General features: G+C 50.7%; 1 protein-coding gene across 1 annotated transcript in view; it reads left to right on the top strand.

The window, feature by feature from the left end:
• The window catches only part of MIX23 (mitochondrial matrix import factor 23), a 69696-nt gene extending 52799 nt beyond the window's left edge, over positions 1 to 16897 (top strand). The window contains exon 5 of the mRNA XM_086933549.1: positions 16567 to 16897. Coding sequence (XP_086789675.1) covers positions 16567 to 16617 — 51 coding nt within the window. The 3' untranslated portion in view covers positions 16618 to 16897. The remainder of the gene's footprint in view (positions 1 to 16566) is intronic.
• The last annotated feature ends 241 nt before the right edge of the window (positions 16898 to 17138 follow it).

A 17138-nucleotide genomic window follows, 5' to 3' on the forward strand; every position in this document is an offset into this window, starting at 1 on the left:
CCAATAAGGAGAACCAAAAATCTGAATTTGTAAAGTTATAAGTATAATAGCAATGCCAAGAAGCATAAATTGCCAATGATAATCAATGGTCGCAATAGACCATAACCGAGACTCAATTTGACACTGACCACAATGGACATACAGCATCCAGTTTTGTCCTGGTTCAATGATTTTACCTTCTGGTTTTGGTCCTCTAAATCCCAATCCACCCCAGAAGTGCACGTCTGATGGTCTCCTAGCCACCAGGGGAAGCACTTGAAGACTCTCAGGGTGTAAGGCAGAGGCTAAACAGCAGGGACCAGTCCAGCCCCAGTAGTTACTGGTCAGCTGGTGGACAGTTGCTAGAAAAGGCCTCTTGTAACTTGTTGTGTCCCTGTATCTTTAACAGGAGGTCTGCCTTATAACCATTGGAGTTCAGTTCTTTGTTATGAGTACAAGAGCGGGCAAGTCCAGTCCTTTCAGGGTTCTTTTCAGGTCGCGCACAGCAGGTTCAGTCCTCTTCTGTCCTTCCAGGAGTGTTCTGAAGTGGGTGCCTCGAGATGATACATTTGTGCCTGCCACAAGCTAGCGGGTGGGAATGACTCTTAGGCACACCCTTAGCAACCTGTCGTAAAAGGTTCCAGGGCTATTTTCAAGATAGCTTTAGTCTTCGACCACACTAAACCTGGGCTATGATGGTTGTGGTGGTGTGTGAGTATAGTGTTGTCTTTTTGTTCTCCCACATCTAGCACTGAAATCCAGTTTGGGGGCAGGCGCTGTACCCCCAATAAACCGAGAGACAGAAGTCTGGTAGAACAAAGCAGGGTTTTCTAGCAACCAAACAGTTGGTACACAAGAATTGGTATGGCATATTTGTCTCACCTCTTGAAGTGCACCCCATATAGGTAAAACCCCAGCAGACCTTCTAAGCAGTATTTGACAATAAAATGCCAAAAAGGATGCTTACAGCCTTAACCTGCATATTCTGCCTGTTCAGGTCAGCCTATTGTTTAGTCATGGGAGGCATTTTACACCCAATCACACCTATTCCGATGATAATGGAAAGTAACAGGGCGAAAGGAGGAGGCAGAGGATCAGGTACAGTAGACATTGATGGTTGAGGAGGTCGACCCGCAGATTGCTGTGGTAGCAGTCTTTGGAAAGTGTCTCATTTGATAACAAAGGGAAGATAGTTATGATTGACACTATAAGTTTTACAATGGCACTATAAGACACACAGTCTGTGGGAATCATTGTTATGAGTGCTAATCTCATTGTCTGAGGGAGGGAACCCCATTCCTGTGCCTCTTCAAAGTCCAAAAGTAGGTGTGGGGCCAGTATATCCAAATACTCTTATAGAATTTGGCCATGTAGCTGTCAGCGCCAAGCTCCCTCTCATTCAGTAATGTTTTCATTGCATCCTTTATTCCATTGAGTGTGATAGGTTAGCTGATTGGCTTATAAGTGTGGCTCACTGGTTAGAGCAGGCAGACCCTGAAGCAGAGGTCAGACCCGGGACCAGGGTTCAATTCCCGACGCGGCAGGGTCTTGAGCTCAAATGTCCACGGACTCGATAATTCTCGCTTCGGTGCCTGACCTAATCATGGGTTCACACTCTGCAAATCTGGGCATTAAGCTTGCTTAATCTCCACAACGGCTCCCCGCGGCGGGATGCCTGGCTTTCACCTTGGGGATGCCCTGTAGGGGCTATCTCACAGAGAAAAGCCAGGACGGGTTCCCAAGGCAAGCGCTTAGAGACCCCTGGGTGATAAGCGCTATATAAATCCAATATACAATACAATACAATACAATACTCACGTGAGCCTCCAACCTACCCAAAGTGGCATCTGTTAAAAATTCCACTGTTGATTCTCAGAGTTGTTTCAGTATTATACAGGTTTTAGTAGAAATTTCAAATAATTCTGCATTATATGCTTGGTGGTTTTATGTTTGGTGCTAGCCCTTTACTTTATCACTAACCTTTTTCCTATTGCCCATTTCGAATTAAATAGTCTTACTAGCCTGCGGCTGGGTGTTTCTCCCTCTCTATCCCGCGTGCCTCCCTGTTTCCCTAATTTGGTATGCTGTGTATCTTTTTCTTCACTTTAATATTCTAGCTAGAGACTGATCCTTCATTTAATTTAAAATATTCTTCTATATTGCATCCGAAGCTTTCAGCAGTAACTCCTCAATCCCTCTGGAGCACAAACACACATGGACATTTTAGTGTTCTGGTTTGTTCTAGATATTTGTAAAATTATTATTATTATTATTAAATTACACTTGTATAGCGCTATCTACCCGGAGGCCTCGTAGCGCTCATGACTGACACTTTATTAGCGCGGGAGCAGGGCAGATCAGCGTGCTTTTGCATACAAGTGTGTTTTAAGGGTTTTCCTGAAGGAAAGATGGTTAGTGGTTTCCCGAAGGGATAGGGGGAGGGCGTTCCAGAGCCTGGCCGCGGTATGTGAAAAGGAGCGACCACCCCATCGAGCCTTCTTGACTCTGACGGAGGTGGCCAGCTGAAGGGAGCCAGAGCGGAGGGAACGCACAGGAACGTAGGGGGTGACCAAGGTCTGCAGAATTGCGGGACCAGTGTGATGGAAGGCCTTGTGTAAAATACACATAGCCTTGAACTGCACTCTCGCCGCAATAGGGAGCCAATGGAGTTCTCTTAAGGCATTCCTAGCTGACTGTCGGCGAGGAAGATTGTAGAGAAGGCGGGCCGCACTGTTTTGGGTGACTTGGAGCTTTTGGATGACAAAGGAAGGGGCTCCCAAAAAAAGAGTGTTCCCATAGTCCAGGCGCGATAGTATCAGGGCCTGGACCAGGATCCTCCTGGCCTGAAAAGGAAGCAGGGGGAGCACCTTCCGCAGCATCCTCATCAACCCAAAACAGGTGGCTGCAATCTTAGTGGCTTGTACTGAGAAGTTCAAGGCTGGGTCGAACCAGATCCCTAGGCTCTTTATCTGGGGCTTGGGAGTGGGGGGCTCACCCAGACATGGTGGCCAGATGGATGCAAAAGCGGAGGGGGAAGAATTCCCCAACAGAATGACATCCGTTTTCTCCCCATTAAGTTTTAAACAGGAGGAATGCATCCATCTGGCGACCGCCTCCAGACAGGGACCTAAGGTGTGGGACGAACCCTCCGCGTGGTCTAAAGAGACCACCAGTTGGGTATCGTCCGCGTAGGTGACAATACGCACACCGAAGGGTTGGACTATCCTGTCTAGAGGCTCCATATAAACATTAAACAGGGTGGGGCTCAGGGAGGAGCCCTGAGGAACCCCACACCTGAGAGAATGTTTAGGGGACACTGCCTCACCCTCAAAGACCTGGAAAAACCGGTCGGTCAAGAAGGACGTCAGCCATTCCAGGGCCGCGCCCGACACGCCCATGTCCGTCAGTCGTTGCAACAACATGACATGGTTAACCGTGTCGAACGCGGCACTCAGGTCCAATAGGATAATGGCGACTTTCCCACCCTGATCCAGCACAGCTCTTGCTTCTTCCGTGACCGCTAGAAGAGCAGTTTCTGTCCCATGTCGCGGACGAAACTCTGTCTGAGAGGCACGCAGGAGACTGTTTGACTCCAGATAGTTCGTTAGGGTGTTGTTTACGTGCCTCTCAAGCAGTTTGCTCAACCAGGGGAGCAGGGAGATGGGGCGATAGTTTGCCATGTTACTTTGGTCAAGATTGGGCTTTTTCAGCAGCGCTCTTACCATTGCGCACTTCCATGGCGGGGGAACGGATTTGGAGGAGATGGAGGTGTTAAGAACATCCAATATGATGGGGCGGATCATATCCATCGCCAGTTTGAGAGTATGTGGGGGTGCTGGATCATTGGGAGATCCAGAGGTGACTTTAGCAGTTAGTTTATCTAGTGCCGAAGCATCCAAGGGTGGGATCGTGTCTAGCCTACAAGAAGCTAAGGCATCGGAGGTTGGGGGGGTGCAGGGTTCCAGCTCGTTATTTGTGTCCTCAAATGAGGAGTAAATTGTAAGAATCTTTTGAGAGAAAAAGTTAGCCAAATCGTTGCAGCGGTTTTGAGCACCCTCAGTATCGGGGCATTCAGCTGGGGGGGAAACGAGGGATTTCACAATTTTAAAAATTTCCCTGGAGGCATTGGCAGCTGCTTGAATTCTGCTGTCGTAGAAGGAGGTTTGTGCTAGTTTTATCTCCTGTTTGTAGAGCCTAATATTGGCTCTATATTCATCCTTCTTAATTTGGGAATAGTCCTGTCTCCAGGCTCTCTCCTGCTTACGACAGGCTAATTTCATACTCTTAAGTGCGGGGGTATACCATGGAGCAGCTTTTGTTTTTTTTGTAAGATTATTGTTTTGAACAGGAAGAACCATATCAAGTGTAGAGGTGATCCAGCCGTCGAAATTGTTGGCTGCTATGTTGGCATGCATCACCTTCCCGGGGGGGGGTCTCTAGCCAAAGCAGCTTCCCATGCAGGGAGGGAGAGAGAGGACCATTTCCTAGCTTGGTGTTTGGCGAGACAGTAGGCAGAGGGGAGGGTATTTGTGCGCCAGATGAAAGGTATCACAAAATGATCCGTCCAAGGTAAAGGGATGGGGGGCTCCACTGTAATGTCGTTGATATTACTAAAGACAGTGTCGAGGAGATGACCTCTATTGTGCGTTAAATGGAATGATAGAGGTCCAATGCTTGAAGATTAGCACGAAGCGAGTTAGCAGCAGTGTCGAGAGGATCATCGAGGTGCAAGTTGAGATCCCCCAACAGGGTGAAATTAGGTGAAGATAAGACGACACTGGCAGCCAACTCAGTAATCTTAGTAATAAAATCACTAAGGGCGCCGGGAGGGCGGTAGATCAGAATGCCAGAAAAGGTGGTAGTGGGGGAGAGTTCTAGCGAAAATTGAAGACTTTCGCAGGTCGATGAGGTAAATGGGGTGATTCGGCACTTATAATTGTTCCGATAAACAATAGCCAGTCCACCGCCTCTCCCAATTTGGCGGTCCAATCTCTTAAGAGTAAATCCTAGTGGGATGGCTCCAACAACGGCCGGGTCGTTGTCTGCCTGAAGCCAGGTTTCTGTTAGGAAAAGGGCGTGGGGATTGAGCTCCTCAATCAGTAGACGTAATTCGGTGTGGTGTTTATTAAAAGACCTACAGTTTAGTAGGAACATTCTCCACTCCTGAACAGAAAATGGGCGTCGGTTGACGCGAATTGAGGGACTCCAATTACAGTTTTTACAGATAAAATCAGAAAGAGTAGGCAGAACCAGGTGATCACAAGCCGGACTAGTAGCGTAACGTAGGGCATGGAGTGTGGAACAGTCATAAACCATCGTGGGTGCAGCCACAGCTGGATATGGTCAGAAAGGGTGCTTGATAGTACCGTGCTCTCACTGGTCATTGTACTTACATCGCTGGTGTCCTGCCAGGAGTCCATGCACGAATCTTCGTTGTGCCCTGATGAGTAAAAAAGTGTAGTTCCGAACATTAGGATGTAAGGGCCTCCATACATCAGTCATTAGATGGCTTTTCTTTATTTCTTTGCATAATGTTGATGTGAGCATCCTTGATGACTTTGTTTCTTTTTTTCAGTGTCTAATAGGGTGTTAAATTCCCAACCCCATATATTTGTGTGAGTGCACAGTGCATCCCACTTCAAGAATGTGTCCTGATACGAGGCGGCATTATCAGTATTCAGGCTATAGGAATTGATTTTAGTTACTTGTTCACCATCATCATGCCCGGAAGTATAACACATCCTTCCTCAGGATCAGCAACATCGTTGATTTATTGAAACAGAACTGTTTGTTTAGTAAGAATCACGACCGCAATGGGAATGGGACATATATGGAGTGAAGTATCGGTGCGTTGCCCAGATCCGCCCAAATCCTACCTCTGCTCTTAATTTTAAGTGTGTTTCCTGTAGGTAAGCCAGGTCTGTCTGGCGTTGGTTTAGATATGTTTTTATTTTCCCAGCGTTATGTTGGACTCTAACATTCCACGTCATAAGTGTTGGCTGAGTTGGTTGTTCATACATCCGTGCGGAATGTGTCATTCATCCTCTCCAACTTTAAGAAATGGCAGAACCAGAACACATTTTCTCAGCTCTTTGTCTTGCATTTACAGTTTGTGAAAATGTGACTTATAGTTATGCATCAGTGTCTGGATTTAAGTCTTGAATTAGTCCCAGAGGGGGCGTGGCTTGGGCGCCGATGGCGATGGTCGCCTGAGAGCTCGGCTCCGGGACTAAGCCCGAGATTATCCTGAAATTCGGAGGCTGCGGGGCACCCCAGACCCCGCATTCTGCTGAGCGTGCCGACGGCAACCTGCCGGGGGCCCTGGTGGAGCTTGGACGAGGGTTGCTCCGAAGTAATACCGAAGTTTGCGGAGTTGCGGAGTGCGACCCAACATGGCGCCCGGACTCCTTTGTCCCCCTGATCGAAACTACTGAGTTGAAGAGGTGTCGCGGGTGTCGACTGGCGCCCGGCTTCGCCATCCTCGGTTGTTCTGGACATTGGACATTTACAGGATTGGACCTTTTGCAACGGATTTGCACTCGGTTGGACGGCCGGACGGGTGCCCGCGCACTGGAGGGCACCGGGAGCGGACGCCCTGTGATCCAAGCGGTGGCCCGCCTCGCGACTCCGCAACTAGCTACGTCTTCCTGGCCAGTCCAACTACATGGGAGGCGCGACACTCTGGCGCCACAGATCATCCGAGGGAGTTGGTGGCCCTCACCCCGGGGCTATAGTGGGTGAACGGGTCTGCCCGACTCGGCGACGGCTGTCTCCGCCCCCTCATCGGTGCCCTCGGACGCCGTGGCGGTGGCGTGAGCCGAAGCGGCGGAGTCTCCACTTTGTCTGGAGAAGGAGATCGCCCATACCCGAATTGAGGACAAGCACCCGGGAAGGTCGTGATCGACACCTGTACACGGAGACACCTACTCCGGGATCCTCACGGAGTGCCCCTGGCAGCATGGGGAAACCTAGAGGAGCCAAGGGATCCAACCAGACCACCTCGGACTCTGAAGCCCAGGACAAAGAGGAGCATGGGGACCCAAAAAGTTCTGGTAGCGCGCCACTGCAGCAACAGTTCGACCGTGTCCTAGAGGCGATAGAGGCTACGAGATCGGCCCTCCAACAGGACATTGCTCAGGTGGCGACGAGCCTGGGCCTCCTCAGGGCGGACCATGGCAAACTCTCAGACCGGGTCAAGGAGGTGGAGGGCACGGTGAAAACTTTGGAGCCGGCGCAGCGAACCTTGGCTGCGACGATAAAGGACGCCTTATCCCGAATCGAGACCCTCGAACGGAGGGCGGAGGATGCGGAAGGCCACAACAGGAGGAACAACATCCGAGTGGTGGGCCTGCCGGAAAAGGTCGAGGATGGCGACATGGTGCGTTACTTGGAGACCTGGCTCCGAGACACGGTGGTCCCGGAGGGTCTGTCCTCCTTCTACACTCTAGAACGGGCCCACAGAGTCCCTGCACGGCCCCCACAGCAGGGACGTACCCCGAGGCCGGTGGTGGCGCGGTTGCTGCATTTTCGGGACAGGGACTTAATCCTCAATGCCGCCAGGCACAATGGCCCGTTCCAAGTTGCGAACAGTCAGGTAAACATCTTCCCTGATTACACCTACGAGACGCAGCGCAAGCGGTTCTCCTTCCTAGCGGTTAAGCGCGAACTCAGGAGCGAGGGCATTCAGTATTCACTCCTATATCCTGCAAGGCTCCGCATCATTGTCGACGACAAAACCCAGTTCTTCGACACCCCGGAGGAGGTCTGTGACTGGCTCGAACTGTACCGGACAGGGAAAGATGGTTTTGGCTCCTCGTCCCAACAGGCGGATGAGCCGGAACAGAGGAGGCGATCCAAGAGGGTCAGGAATCGCCGCGGCCGCACGGGAGGGCCCTCGACTGCGGAGACATCATCGGAACGGAGGGGAGTGTTGGAAGTATTGTCGGAACTGTCGGGAGCAAGAGACGAAGCCATCGAGGAGGAAGAAAACCCGGGTGCTCAGGGGGCACCGTCGGACTCGGAGGATTCAGTGGCAGATAGTACCCATACACCGGTGATCACACCGAAATCGGTGGAGGACCTTCTAGATGGACAAGGGTAACTAGGTATACTGCCTTGTTTTGGGTGGGGGCCCGGCAGGGGGGAGGCGGTTGCCGTCCTTTATTGCTGACAACGAGGGAGAGAGGGTGGGGGGGCCTCTGCTTTTGCCCCAGAAGGTTTTGACACTGTTTGGGGCTTGTTATAGTCCTGGTGGCCTGGGCGACGAGGGCCCACTGCCTCCGCCCAGCCCGCACCTGGCCCATAAGGCCCTCCTACGGTGGCGACCGTAGGATTAGTGGGGGTTCTGGGGTTGATGTACGACGAGGTTTGGATGGGATCTAGATGGTGCAGTTTGGGTCCTGTTCTGGGGTGGGTGGGGGGGGGCTTTGTTGGTTCTTGGGTGGTTTGGTTTTGGTTGGGGAAAATGGCCGCCATCAGCGCTGGGAGGATTGATGCTTTTTCCTTGTGGGGACCCGGATGGGGGGACTGTGCAAGAACAATCTGGGACAATGGCTGATGTTGCTAACTTGAAATGTGTTACTTGGAACGTGAGGGGGCTTCACACTATGTCCAGGCGCCACAAGGTCCATGCTTATTTAGTGCGTAGGGGAGTGCAAATGGCGCTGCTGCAGGAAACGCATCTGAACAAGGCGGAAGGGGCGGCGCTTCAGCGTAGATGGCGGCGGCAGGTCTTTTCCACGTCGTACTCTGCTTATGCCAGGGGGGCGCTAATATGGATCAGGGCAGGGGTCCCCTTCCAGGTCACGAGGACAGTGTTGGATCCAGAGGGGCGTTTCGTGGCCATCTCAGGCACTCTAGGAGGGAGGGACCTGAACGTTTGCTGTGTGTACGCTCCTAATGTAGACCAGACTGCCTTCCTTTCCAGGTTATCGGGCTCGTTGGCCCACTTTTTCGCCGAGCCCCTCCTGTTGGGGGGAGACTTTAACTCCGTAGTGGATGTGGACATAGACCGCTCGCATCCCCCGCTCCCCGATTCCCCGGTCCGTCGCACGGCTAAAGATCGTCAGGATTGGCAGACCCGCTGGGGTTTGACGGACATTTGGAGGGCGCATCACCCCGCATCCAGGGATTATTCATATTTCTCGAGCCTCCATGAGTTGCATGTCAGGCTAGATGGCTTTCTTGGTTCGCCCGAACTGGTTTCGGCAGCGGTCCGATCAGAGTACTTATCGAGGACCATCTCGGACCATAACCCCCTCCTACTGGACATTCGCTGGTTTCCTGGGACGCCGGCGGTACCCACCTGGAAGATGCGACCCGAGATCCTCGAGGACAGTATCTTCAAGGCGGACCTGGGGGAGAGAATATCGGATTATTTTGCGTCCAACGGCGGCTCCGCGAGTACTAGGGCGTTCGATTGGGACGCTTTTAAGGTAGTGGTGAGGGGCTACTGTATCTCTAAGAAGGTGGGCATGAGGCGCGTCATCCTGGCTGATTTAGACACAGCGGACCGGGCACTCCGCGAGCTTGAAGTTAGCCGCCCCGGACACCCGGAATTGCAAGCACAAACGGTGGAGGCGAGGGAGAGGGTAGCGGTGGAGGTCGAACGGCTCCGCTGTTTTGATTATAAGGCCTATACGGTCCGGTCTATCGCGGAGGGAGACAGGTCGAGTGCGTTGCTGGCGTGGTTGGCCAACCCTACGCGCCAGTCCCAGACGACGACAAATATGCGTGGGGCAGACGGGACCGAGGTATGCACCCAACCGGAGATTCTTAGTTGCTTCCGGCATTATTATGAATGTTTATACCGCAGTCGCTCCGCACGCGACCCAGACCGGCTTGATAATTATCTTCGCCCACTGGAGCTCCGCACAGTGGGGCAGGAAGTGGCGAAAACTCTGGGTTCCGATATCGACTTGGGGGAGATCCGCGGGGCCATCAAACGGATGGCGAGGAACAAGACCCCGGGCCTAGATGGCCTACCAGTGGAGTTCTATGCAGCTTACGCTGACCTCTTAGCCCCTCGGTTACTGGTGGTCTACAGGGAGGCGAAGAGGTTGGGGCGACTCCCGAGCTCGATGTGTGAAGCGTTGGTGGTTCCTCTCCTCAAACCGGGCCGAGACTCATCCGACCCGGGGTCCTACCGTCCCCTATCAATGTTGACGGTGGACTACAAAATATTGAGCAGCATGTTGGCCTCGAGGCTGCTGGGACATATGAGTTCCCTAGTGCATGAGGACCAGGCCGGCTTCATCCCACGGCGGAACACGACTATGAATATTCGAAGGTTGTTCCGCTTGCTTGGGGAACCATTTGTGGATGCCCCGTCCCCGGTAGTTTTGTCGGTGGACCTGGAGAAGGCTTTTGATAGCCTAGAGTGGGACTACCTCTGCACGGTGTTACGGAGATTCGGCCTCGGGGAGGGATTTGTCAGATGGACCGCGGTTCTTTATGCTTCTGCTTCGGCCAGGGTCCGATCGGGCCCGTTGATTTCATCGCGGTATCCGGTGGAACGAGGCACGCGGCAGGGGTGCTCCTTGTCCCCGCTTCTTTTTGCGCTAGCGGTGGAGCCACTGGCGATGCACCTTCGCTCGGGAGCCCACTATACGGGCTTATGGACGGCTGCGGGCCCGCATTATGTCTCGCTATATGCGGACGACCTGTTGCTCTTCCTGGAGGACCCGGTCGACGCTTTGCGGGGAGCGGAATTGGCGCTCACGGAGTTCGGAGCGGTCTCAGGCCTCCGAGTGAATTGGTCTAAGACCTGTCTTTTTCCGGTACGCAGGGGTACCCCCACCCCTGCGCTAAGTAGGGAGATCAGATGGGAGCCCGACTGCTTTAAGTACCTTGGGGTATTCGTTTACCACGACCAACCCGACCTCCTAGATGGGAACATTGCCCGCTGCATTCGAGCACTCCGAGGTTGCATGGACTTTTGGGCCACGCTGCCGCTCTCAGTGGCGGGACGTATCGCCCTGCTCAAAATGGTGGCGCTTCCCCGGTTATTGTATTACTTCCGAACTTTGCCGATCTGGGTCCCACCGGCCACGTTTCGTCGCTTGCGCTCTATGGTGGTCGGGTTCCTCTGGGGAACGGGCCGGCGACGGGTGGCCCTCAATACCTTGATGAGGCCGAAGGACGAGGGGGGGCTCGCTGTGCCGGACTTCGAGAAGTACTATCTGGCGGCGCAGCTCCAGACCTTCGCCCAGGAGATCGCCAGGGAATTCAGGGGCCCGGAAGACGGTAGAGGGACGGGTATGGCCAGGCATGTTCTCTCCTTTATAGCGCTGCGACAACGCTTGGTCCTGCGGGACTTGTCGATGGAGGAGCGGACTATCCGACTGTGTTGGAATCGGGCTCACGCCAGAGGCCAACTAAGAACACCATATGCGCCTGAAATACCGTTGGGGAAGCTGACGGCCCTCCCCCACGGAGGGGATTGGTCACGATTGGCGGCCTGGGAGGATTCCGGTTTACAGCTCGTCGGTGATCTGTACGAGGACGGAGCGCTCCTGTCCTTTCAGGATCTCATTGACCGCTTCGGGATCTCCCGGGGCGACTTTCTGCTGCACTCGGCCATTGTGCGAGCGATCCAGGCACACTGGCAGAACGGGCTGGAGGAACCCCACTTGTCTCAGGTGTGCCAGTACGTAATGATGTCGGCGGGCACGGTGAAGGCGGTCACTTGCCTCTACGGCAGGTTGATTGCCGAGGGATTGGCTCCTCTCACCACATTGAGGACCCGCTGGGAGGAGGACATTGGTAGGGAGATCCCGGAGACGACCTGGGCCCAGTTGGTGAGACGTGCCTGGAAGGGCACACGTAGCGCCCGTTTCCAACTGGTCCACTATTATGTTCTCCATAGAGCGTACCTGACCCCGGTGAAGATCAGGCGTTATTTTGCCACGGCTTCAGCGGAATGCCCTAGATGCCCGGCTCAGGAGGCGGACCTCCTACACATGTTATGGGCCTGTCCAGGACTGACGTCCTACTGGCAGGAGGTAGCGACGACTCTGGAGGAGGTGACGGGGAGGCGCTTATCATTCGATGCGGCGGTGGGGCTCTTACACTGGTTCCCCCATACCCCCCGGAATAAAATTTCCAGTAAATTTATCGACCTGGGGCTCCTCCTTGCTAAGCGAGAGGTGACCAGGAACTGGAAGGCACGAGCTGGTCCGGCAGGCAGCAGATGGCACAGTGAGCTTTTGAAATGGGCGGCGGGAGAGAGCGCGCTGAGATATCAGCTGGCTTGGAGGCAGGGTAATGAGAAGGCGCAGGAGGCCGCGTTGGAGTGGGAAATGCTGGTGCAGGCCCTCAGGGATTATTGTGCCCCCAGCGACTCCGAAAGTGAAGAAGCGACTCGCCCCGAGTCCCGATGAACGTCAGCACTGACAGTCCTATTACCTTCCACGTGGGTCAAATAGTAGATCCTATGTTGATAAGCTCCCTGGCGCTGGTGGTGGTGGGGGGGGGGGGGGGGGGTTCACAGTTAGTAGATATTTTGAGGGGGGGGTTTGTTTTGGGGGTTTTGGGTTTGTTTGGAAAAGCAGATGACGGACAGTGTATTATCCAGACCAGCTCCAGCATCCTACTGACCCCTGTTGCATTTCGCCGCCCGACCCCAGGGTTGTGGGCCGGTTGGCTGTGTACAGACTTTACGGAGGGGGGCCAGAGGGCTTTATTCTGTATATGTTGCTTATAATACAATGCTGGTCGCTACTGTACTGATTTACTGATTCCTGCAATAAAAATATATTTAAAAAAAAAAAAAAGAATTAGTCCCAGAACTCCCAACTATGACCTCACTACATCTCCCAATTTACAGTGATATGATCCACCCACTACATTATCACACTCCTTTACTACGTCTGTCAATCTCAACAAAAAGAGAAAACCAACAAATAAAAAAAGGGTGCGATTCATGTCACAAGGTCTCCAGAGGGCCGCCATGTTGTGACTCGCTTCACATCCCCAGTCCCTTTCAGGCTAGGGCGCAGCCTAATGTCCACCCAAAACATGCTTGTTTCTTGGAAGCGCTGTGTCTGTCCGTCAATATAGCTACTGCATATTTAAGACCATCCCCCCACTTGTCACTTTGGACTCAATACAAAGTAATTCCATTTAGTGTCCTTTGTCTAGAAGAAGCAGTTCCATTTCAGTAGTTCTTGCACTGTTGTCTTGACTGCATTAATCCTTGCATTTGCATTGTGCATTTGTGATTGCGGTAAGGTTTCCATATCTGCTATTCTTTGGTGTCATCCAGCTGTTGCACGTTTGCTTTCTTTGCAGACTCCATAGTGTTTGATTTCGTATTGCGCATCTTTTATGAATTTCATTGCAGTCCTGGGATCTCTAACTGTGAATGATGTAGTTTATCTCTCTGCCTTATCCTCAACTTAGCTGGGTACAGCATTGAGTATTTTGAACTGAGCTGTTGGACTTTCTTCTTAAGTTTTCGTGATTCCTGAGCAGAGACTGTTCTTCTCCTGGTGTAGTTTCTTTCTTTCTCTTTGTCTTAATGCTGCTTCATTATCTCTAGAGTTGAGAATGTGCACCACTATAGACCTTAGAAGGGGCTTCCAGTGAGTGTCGTGGTATCGGATCATGGTGGGCTCTATCTACATTGAAGACCGCCAAGAAGTGCTCTCTCAGGAGTTCAGCCATTGATATTTCAACAAATTGTTTCATTAGTCCGGTGTTTTCTGTTTCTGGAATGTCCATGACATGTGCATTATTGCGGTGCAATTGGGCTTCTAAAGCCTCATTTTTGGCACAACCAGCAGTGATCGCCATCTTCAGCCATCAGATGTCAGATTCATAGTTAGACACACCATCTTCAACATCCGATATATGTTCCAGCTCTAACGATACATTCTTGAAACTTTCTAGCCTCTTATTCATGTTGTTGATGAAGGCAATGAGCAAGTTCTATGTTTTTTCAATCTATTGATTTTAAGATTCTCTTCTTCTTCAACAGCAGGGCTTTAACATCCATGTTGTCTTCATCACTGCCACCCGCCCACAAGTTTCTGCAGCTCTGTGAGGCGGTTATGCAGACTTCTTTTAATCAAACACGAGTTTTCCCTGCCTTTGATCTGTTTTCCCCACAGTGCCTCCAATATTCTTCATATGTATGTTTACTTCATTATATGTTCTCTAAGTTATACATAAAGTATTGAATCAGCCTAACTCTCCAATTAGTAATGAAGGTTGCTCCCTCCTAACGTGTTGCTAATTGCCTTATCTGTGATGCACCATGTCCTTTTACAACAAGATGGGCTCCTGCTATTATGGCAGTGCTATAGTTTCACAGTTTATCACAACACTTATCAGTGCCATGAGTGAGTTGTCAGTAGTCTCCCTGGATGCAGCCTTCGATCCTCATCAGCAGCCACTATCCTCACCACCTGCAGGGCATCCCCGGTAGATCCTCTGAACAAGCCCAACCATCCAATCTAGCGGTTGTTCTGCAGCAGCTGCCTTATTGTACTGCGCCGTCTCGGGCACCCAGTCCATTCACGCTGCAGGCCTACACCACCAGTTCGCACAGTACGCTGAGAGCTACCAAGCCTTCAGCTGGGTCACAGTCCCGCACTCCCTGTACTGAAGCTTTCAGATCAGTTGTGGCCCCTTCGTATAACCAATGGGCCTTGTGGCCCGTTGCATGCTGTCTTGTAGGACCACACTACTGGATTTGTTCAGTTCTTTCGGCTCCAAGTAAGCATCCGGGCCAGGTGGATCGCATATATACCCATGCGTGCGCATATAAATATTTTGTCTGTTCCTACAGTCCTTGATGGACTAGGCAGCATTATTTTTTAAGGATTATGCTGCAAAGTCAGGAAACCACTCTTTAGAGTAGCCATCTTGACTGACTGCTTTCTGGCCCCTCTCCACATCTTTGCAGCAGTAACCCTACCTCAACTCCACACATCTGTCACAGTCAACTTTGATTTTGAGTAGCATCTACTTCAAATTCACCTGGGCTATTTATTTCAAGCACGCAGTTGTAGTCCCTAGATGTGTTTGACTTCTTGATTCCACATTACATATAAATCGTGAATTATACGTTCTTATATAGCGCCTTTCACCGTAAGGTCTCAAGGCGCTTGCTTTGGGAACCCGTCCTGGCCTTTCCCTGCGAGATTACCCCTACTGGGCATCCCCAAGGTGAAGACCAGGCATCCCATCGCGGGGGGGCCATAGTGGAGATTAAGCAAGCTATTGCCCAGAGTTGCAGAGTGTGAACCCACGATTCGAGTAGGCACTGAGGCGAGAATTATCGAGTCCGTGGACATTTTGAGTTCAAGGCCCTGCCGCATCAGGGATTGAACCCTGGTCCTGGGTCTGACCTCTGCATCAGGGACTGTCTCCTCTAACCGGTGAGCCACACTTCTCCACATAAATCCTATGACACCAATGCATCAGATGGAAAATTTCTGCCCCTTCTATGTTCAACTTCTAAACCTGAGAAGGTGCCATACTCTTCAAACACATTCAGAACATGGCCCAAAGAGCCTTCTGGGTCAGACAGAAGGTGGAGCATGTAATCAGCACAACAGAATTTTAAAATCCTGATCACCAAAGTCCATGCTAATAAAAAGATACCCCCATCCCCCTCAGTGAAGCTGGGAAATATTCTAGGGCAAATATTTGGGCAAACTGAAGGCCACCACAAAGGAAAAGCAACTAGTGGAAGCAACATCCAGATGGCATGTGAGGAACAAAATAGGAGGTGATGGATTTCAATGGATGCTGTCAAATTAAGCAGACCAAAAAAGAGCACTATCATTTCAATGTGGTTTTGTTTGGAGTTGTTTTTTTCTGTTTGCCAATGTTTCCATTTCCTGCAATCTTGTTTATTGCTAGTTCATAGGTTAATGCATGGGCCAAAATAATTTATGTCACTTGACATTAGGTATCGGTTGATACGCTTGCCTGTAATGTTTCTGCTGGGAGTATGTTGGGCCTGAAGGTTGGAGCACTGTGTATAGCATCACTGTTAATAAGCACATGTTTAATCTGATTTGAAGATGACCAAAGTGAAGATGTTTGCCCGTTAATAGGAAAGCGGCCTTCCCTGGTGCACCTCTTGTTAATTTCATATTTTTCCCTCTAGGATTAACAATTTATTCTTAAACTGTTGCTGTTATGGATATAGATTAATTTGTGAATTTTCTTTAATACTCAAGGCAAAAGTTTGTGGGATTCATTCATTAAAAGGATTACCTAGTTGGCAATTGATGAATCAGTCACAACATCCACTACATTTTGTGGCAAAGATTTAATCTTTCTTAATGATCTTGCAAATATTTTCTATGCTGTGAGTAGTTCTTGGTCTGATCTTTCTTTTTCTTTATTTAAAAAAGATCCATAGCCAAATCACTAACGGTTACATCCCATGCAATACACAACACCTGAAGTTCGGCATACCAGGCCAAGCCCCTTGTTTCATCTTCAAAAGATTTAGCATTTTACTTCTGAAGCGACATAAACTCTGCATAACTGCCAAATCCCTATTTGAGACCAAAGAAAGTTTGAAAGTGTTGTAGATTATTCATGTTTGTATGTTTTCTGTCTTTTGAGGTTTTCAACGAACGCTGTAGGATTCATTACAAGCCACCCAAGAGCCCATGAGAGAAGGAAAATCTTGGACCTGAAAAGATGGTGCTGCTGTGTTGGTGTAGCAGAGGGGTTCTCATGTGGAAGGCTACCTGTGGGACCCATCCAGAGCCAGAAGGCACTACATGTGTTTTCACTCTGTTTTTTATCTTTGGCTGATGATGCCGGGATCTTAGGTTCAGTATTGCATCGATAGAGCCAATTTGGATTAATCAACTGCTCTTTTGTACAAAATCTGTGAACAAGAAGGGATTGTTTTATAGCAAATAAACATAATTTTCAGATGAAAAGTCAAGCACTGAAACCCTTTTTCCACAGGTCCTTCTGTTGCTGAATGAAAAGGGGTTCGAGGACGGATGCATTGATCGGGTCCTCACACCCTTAAAAAAGTTACATATGTTCAATGGTGGAAAAGACGTTTTCTGTTCGCCCTGATCGAATTCTCATCCGACTAATGAATTGGAATTCTCTGCATTCATTGCTGAGATCCCAGCAGGATAGCCCACACTTCTGAAAGCTGAAAGAGACTGCTTTAT

The sequence above is a fragment of the Lissotriton vulgaris genome, chromosome 8, assembly GCF_964263255.1.
Source record: "Lissotriton vulgaris chromosome 8, aLisVul1.2, whole genome shotgun sequence".
NCBI lineage: Eukaryota > Metazoa > Chordata > Amphibia > Caudata > Salamandridae > Lissotriton > Lissotriton vulgaris.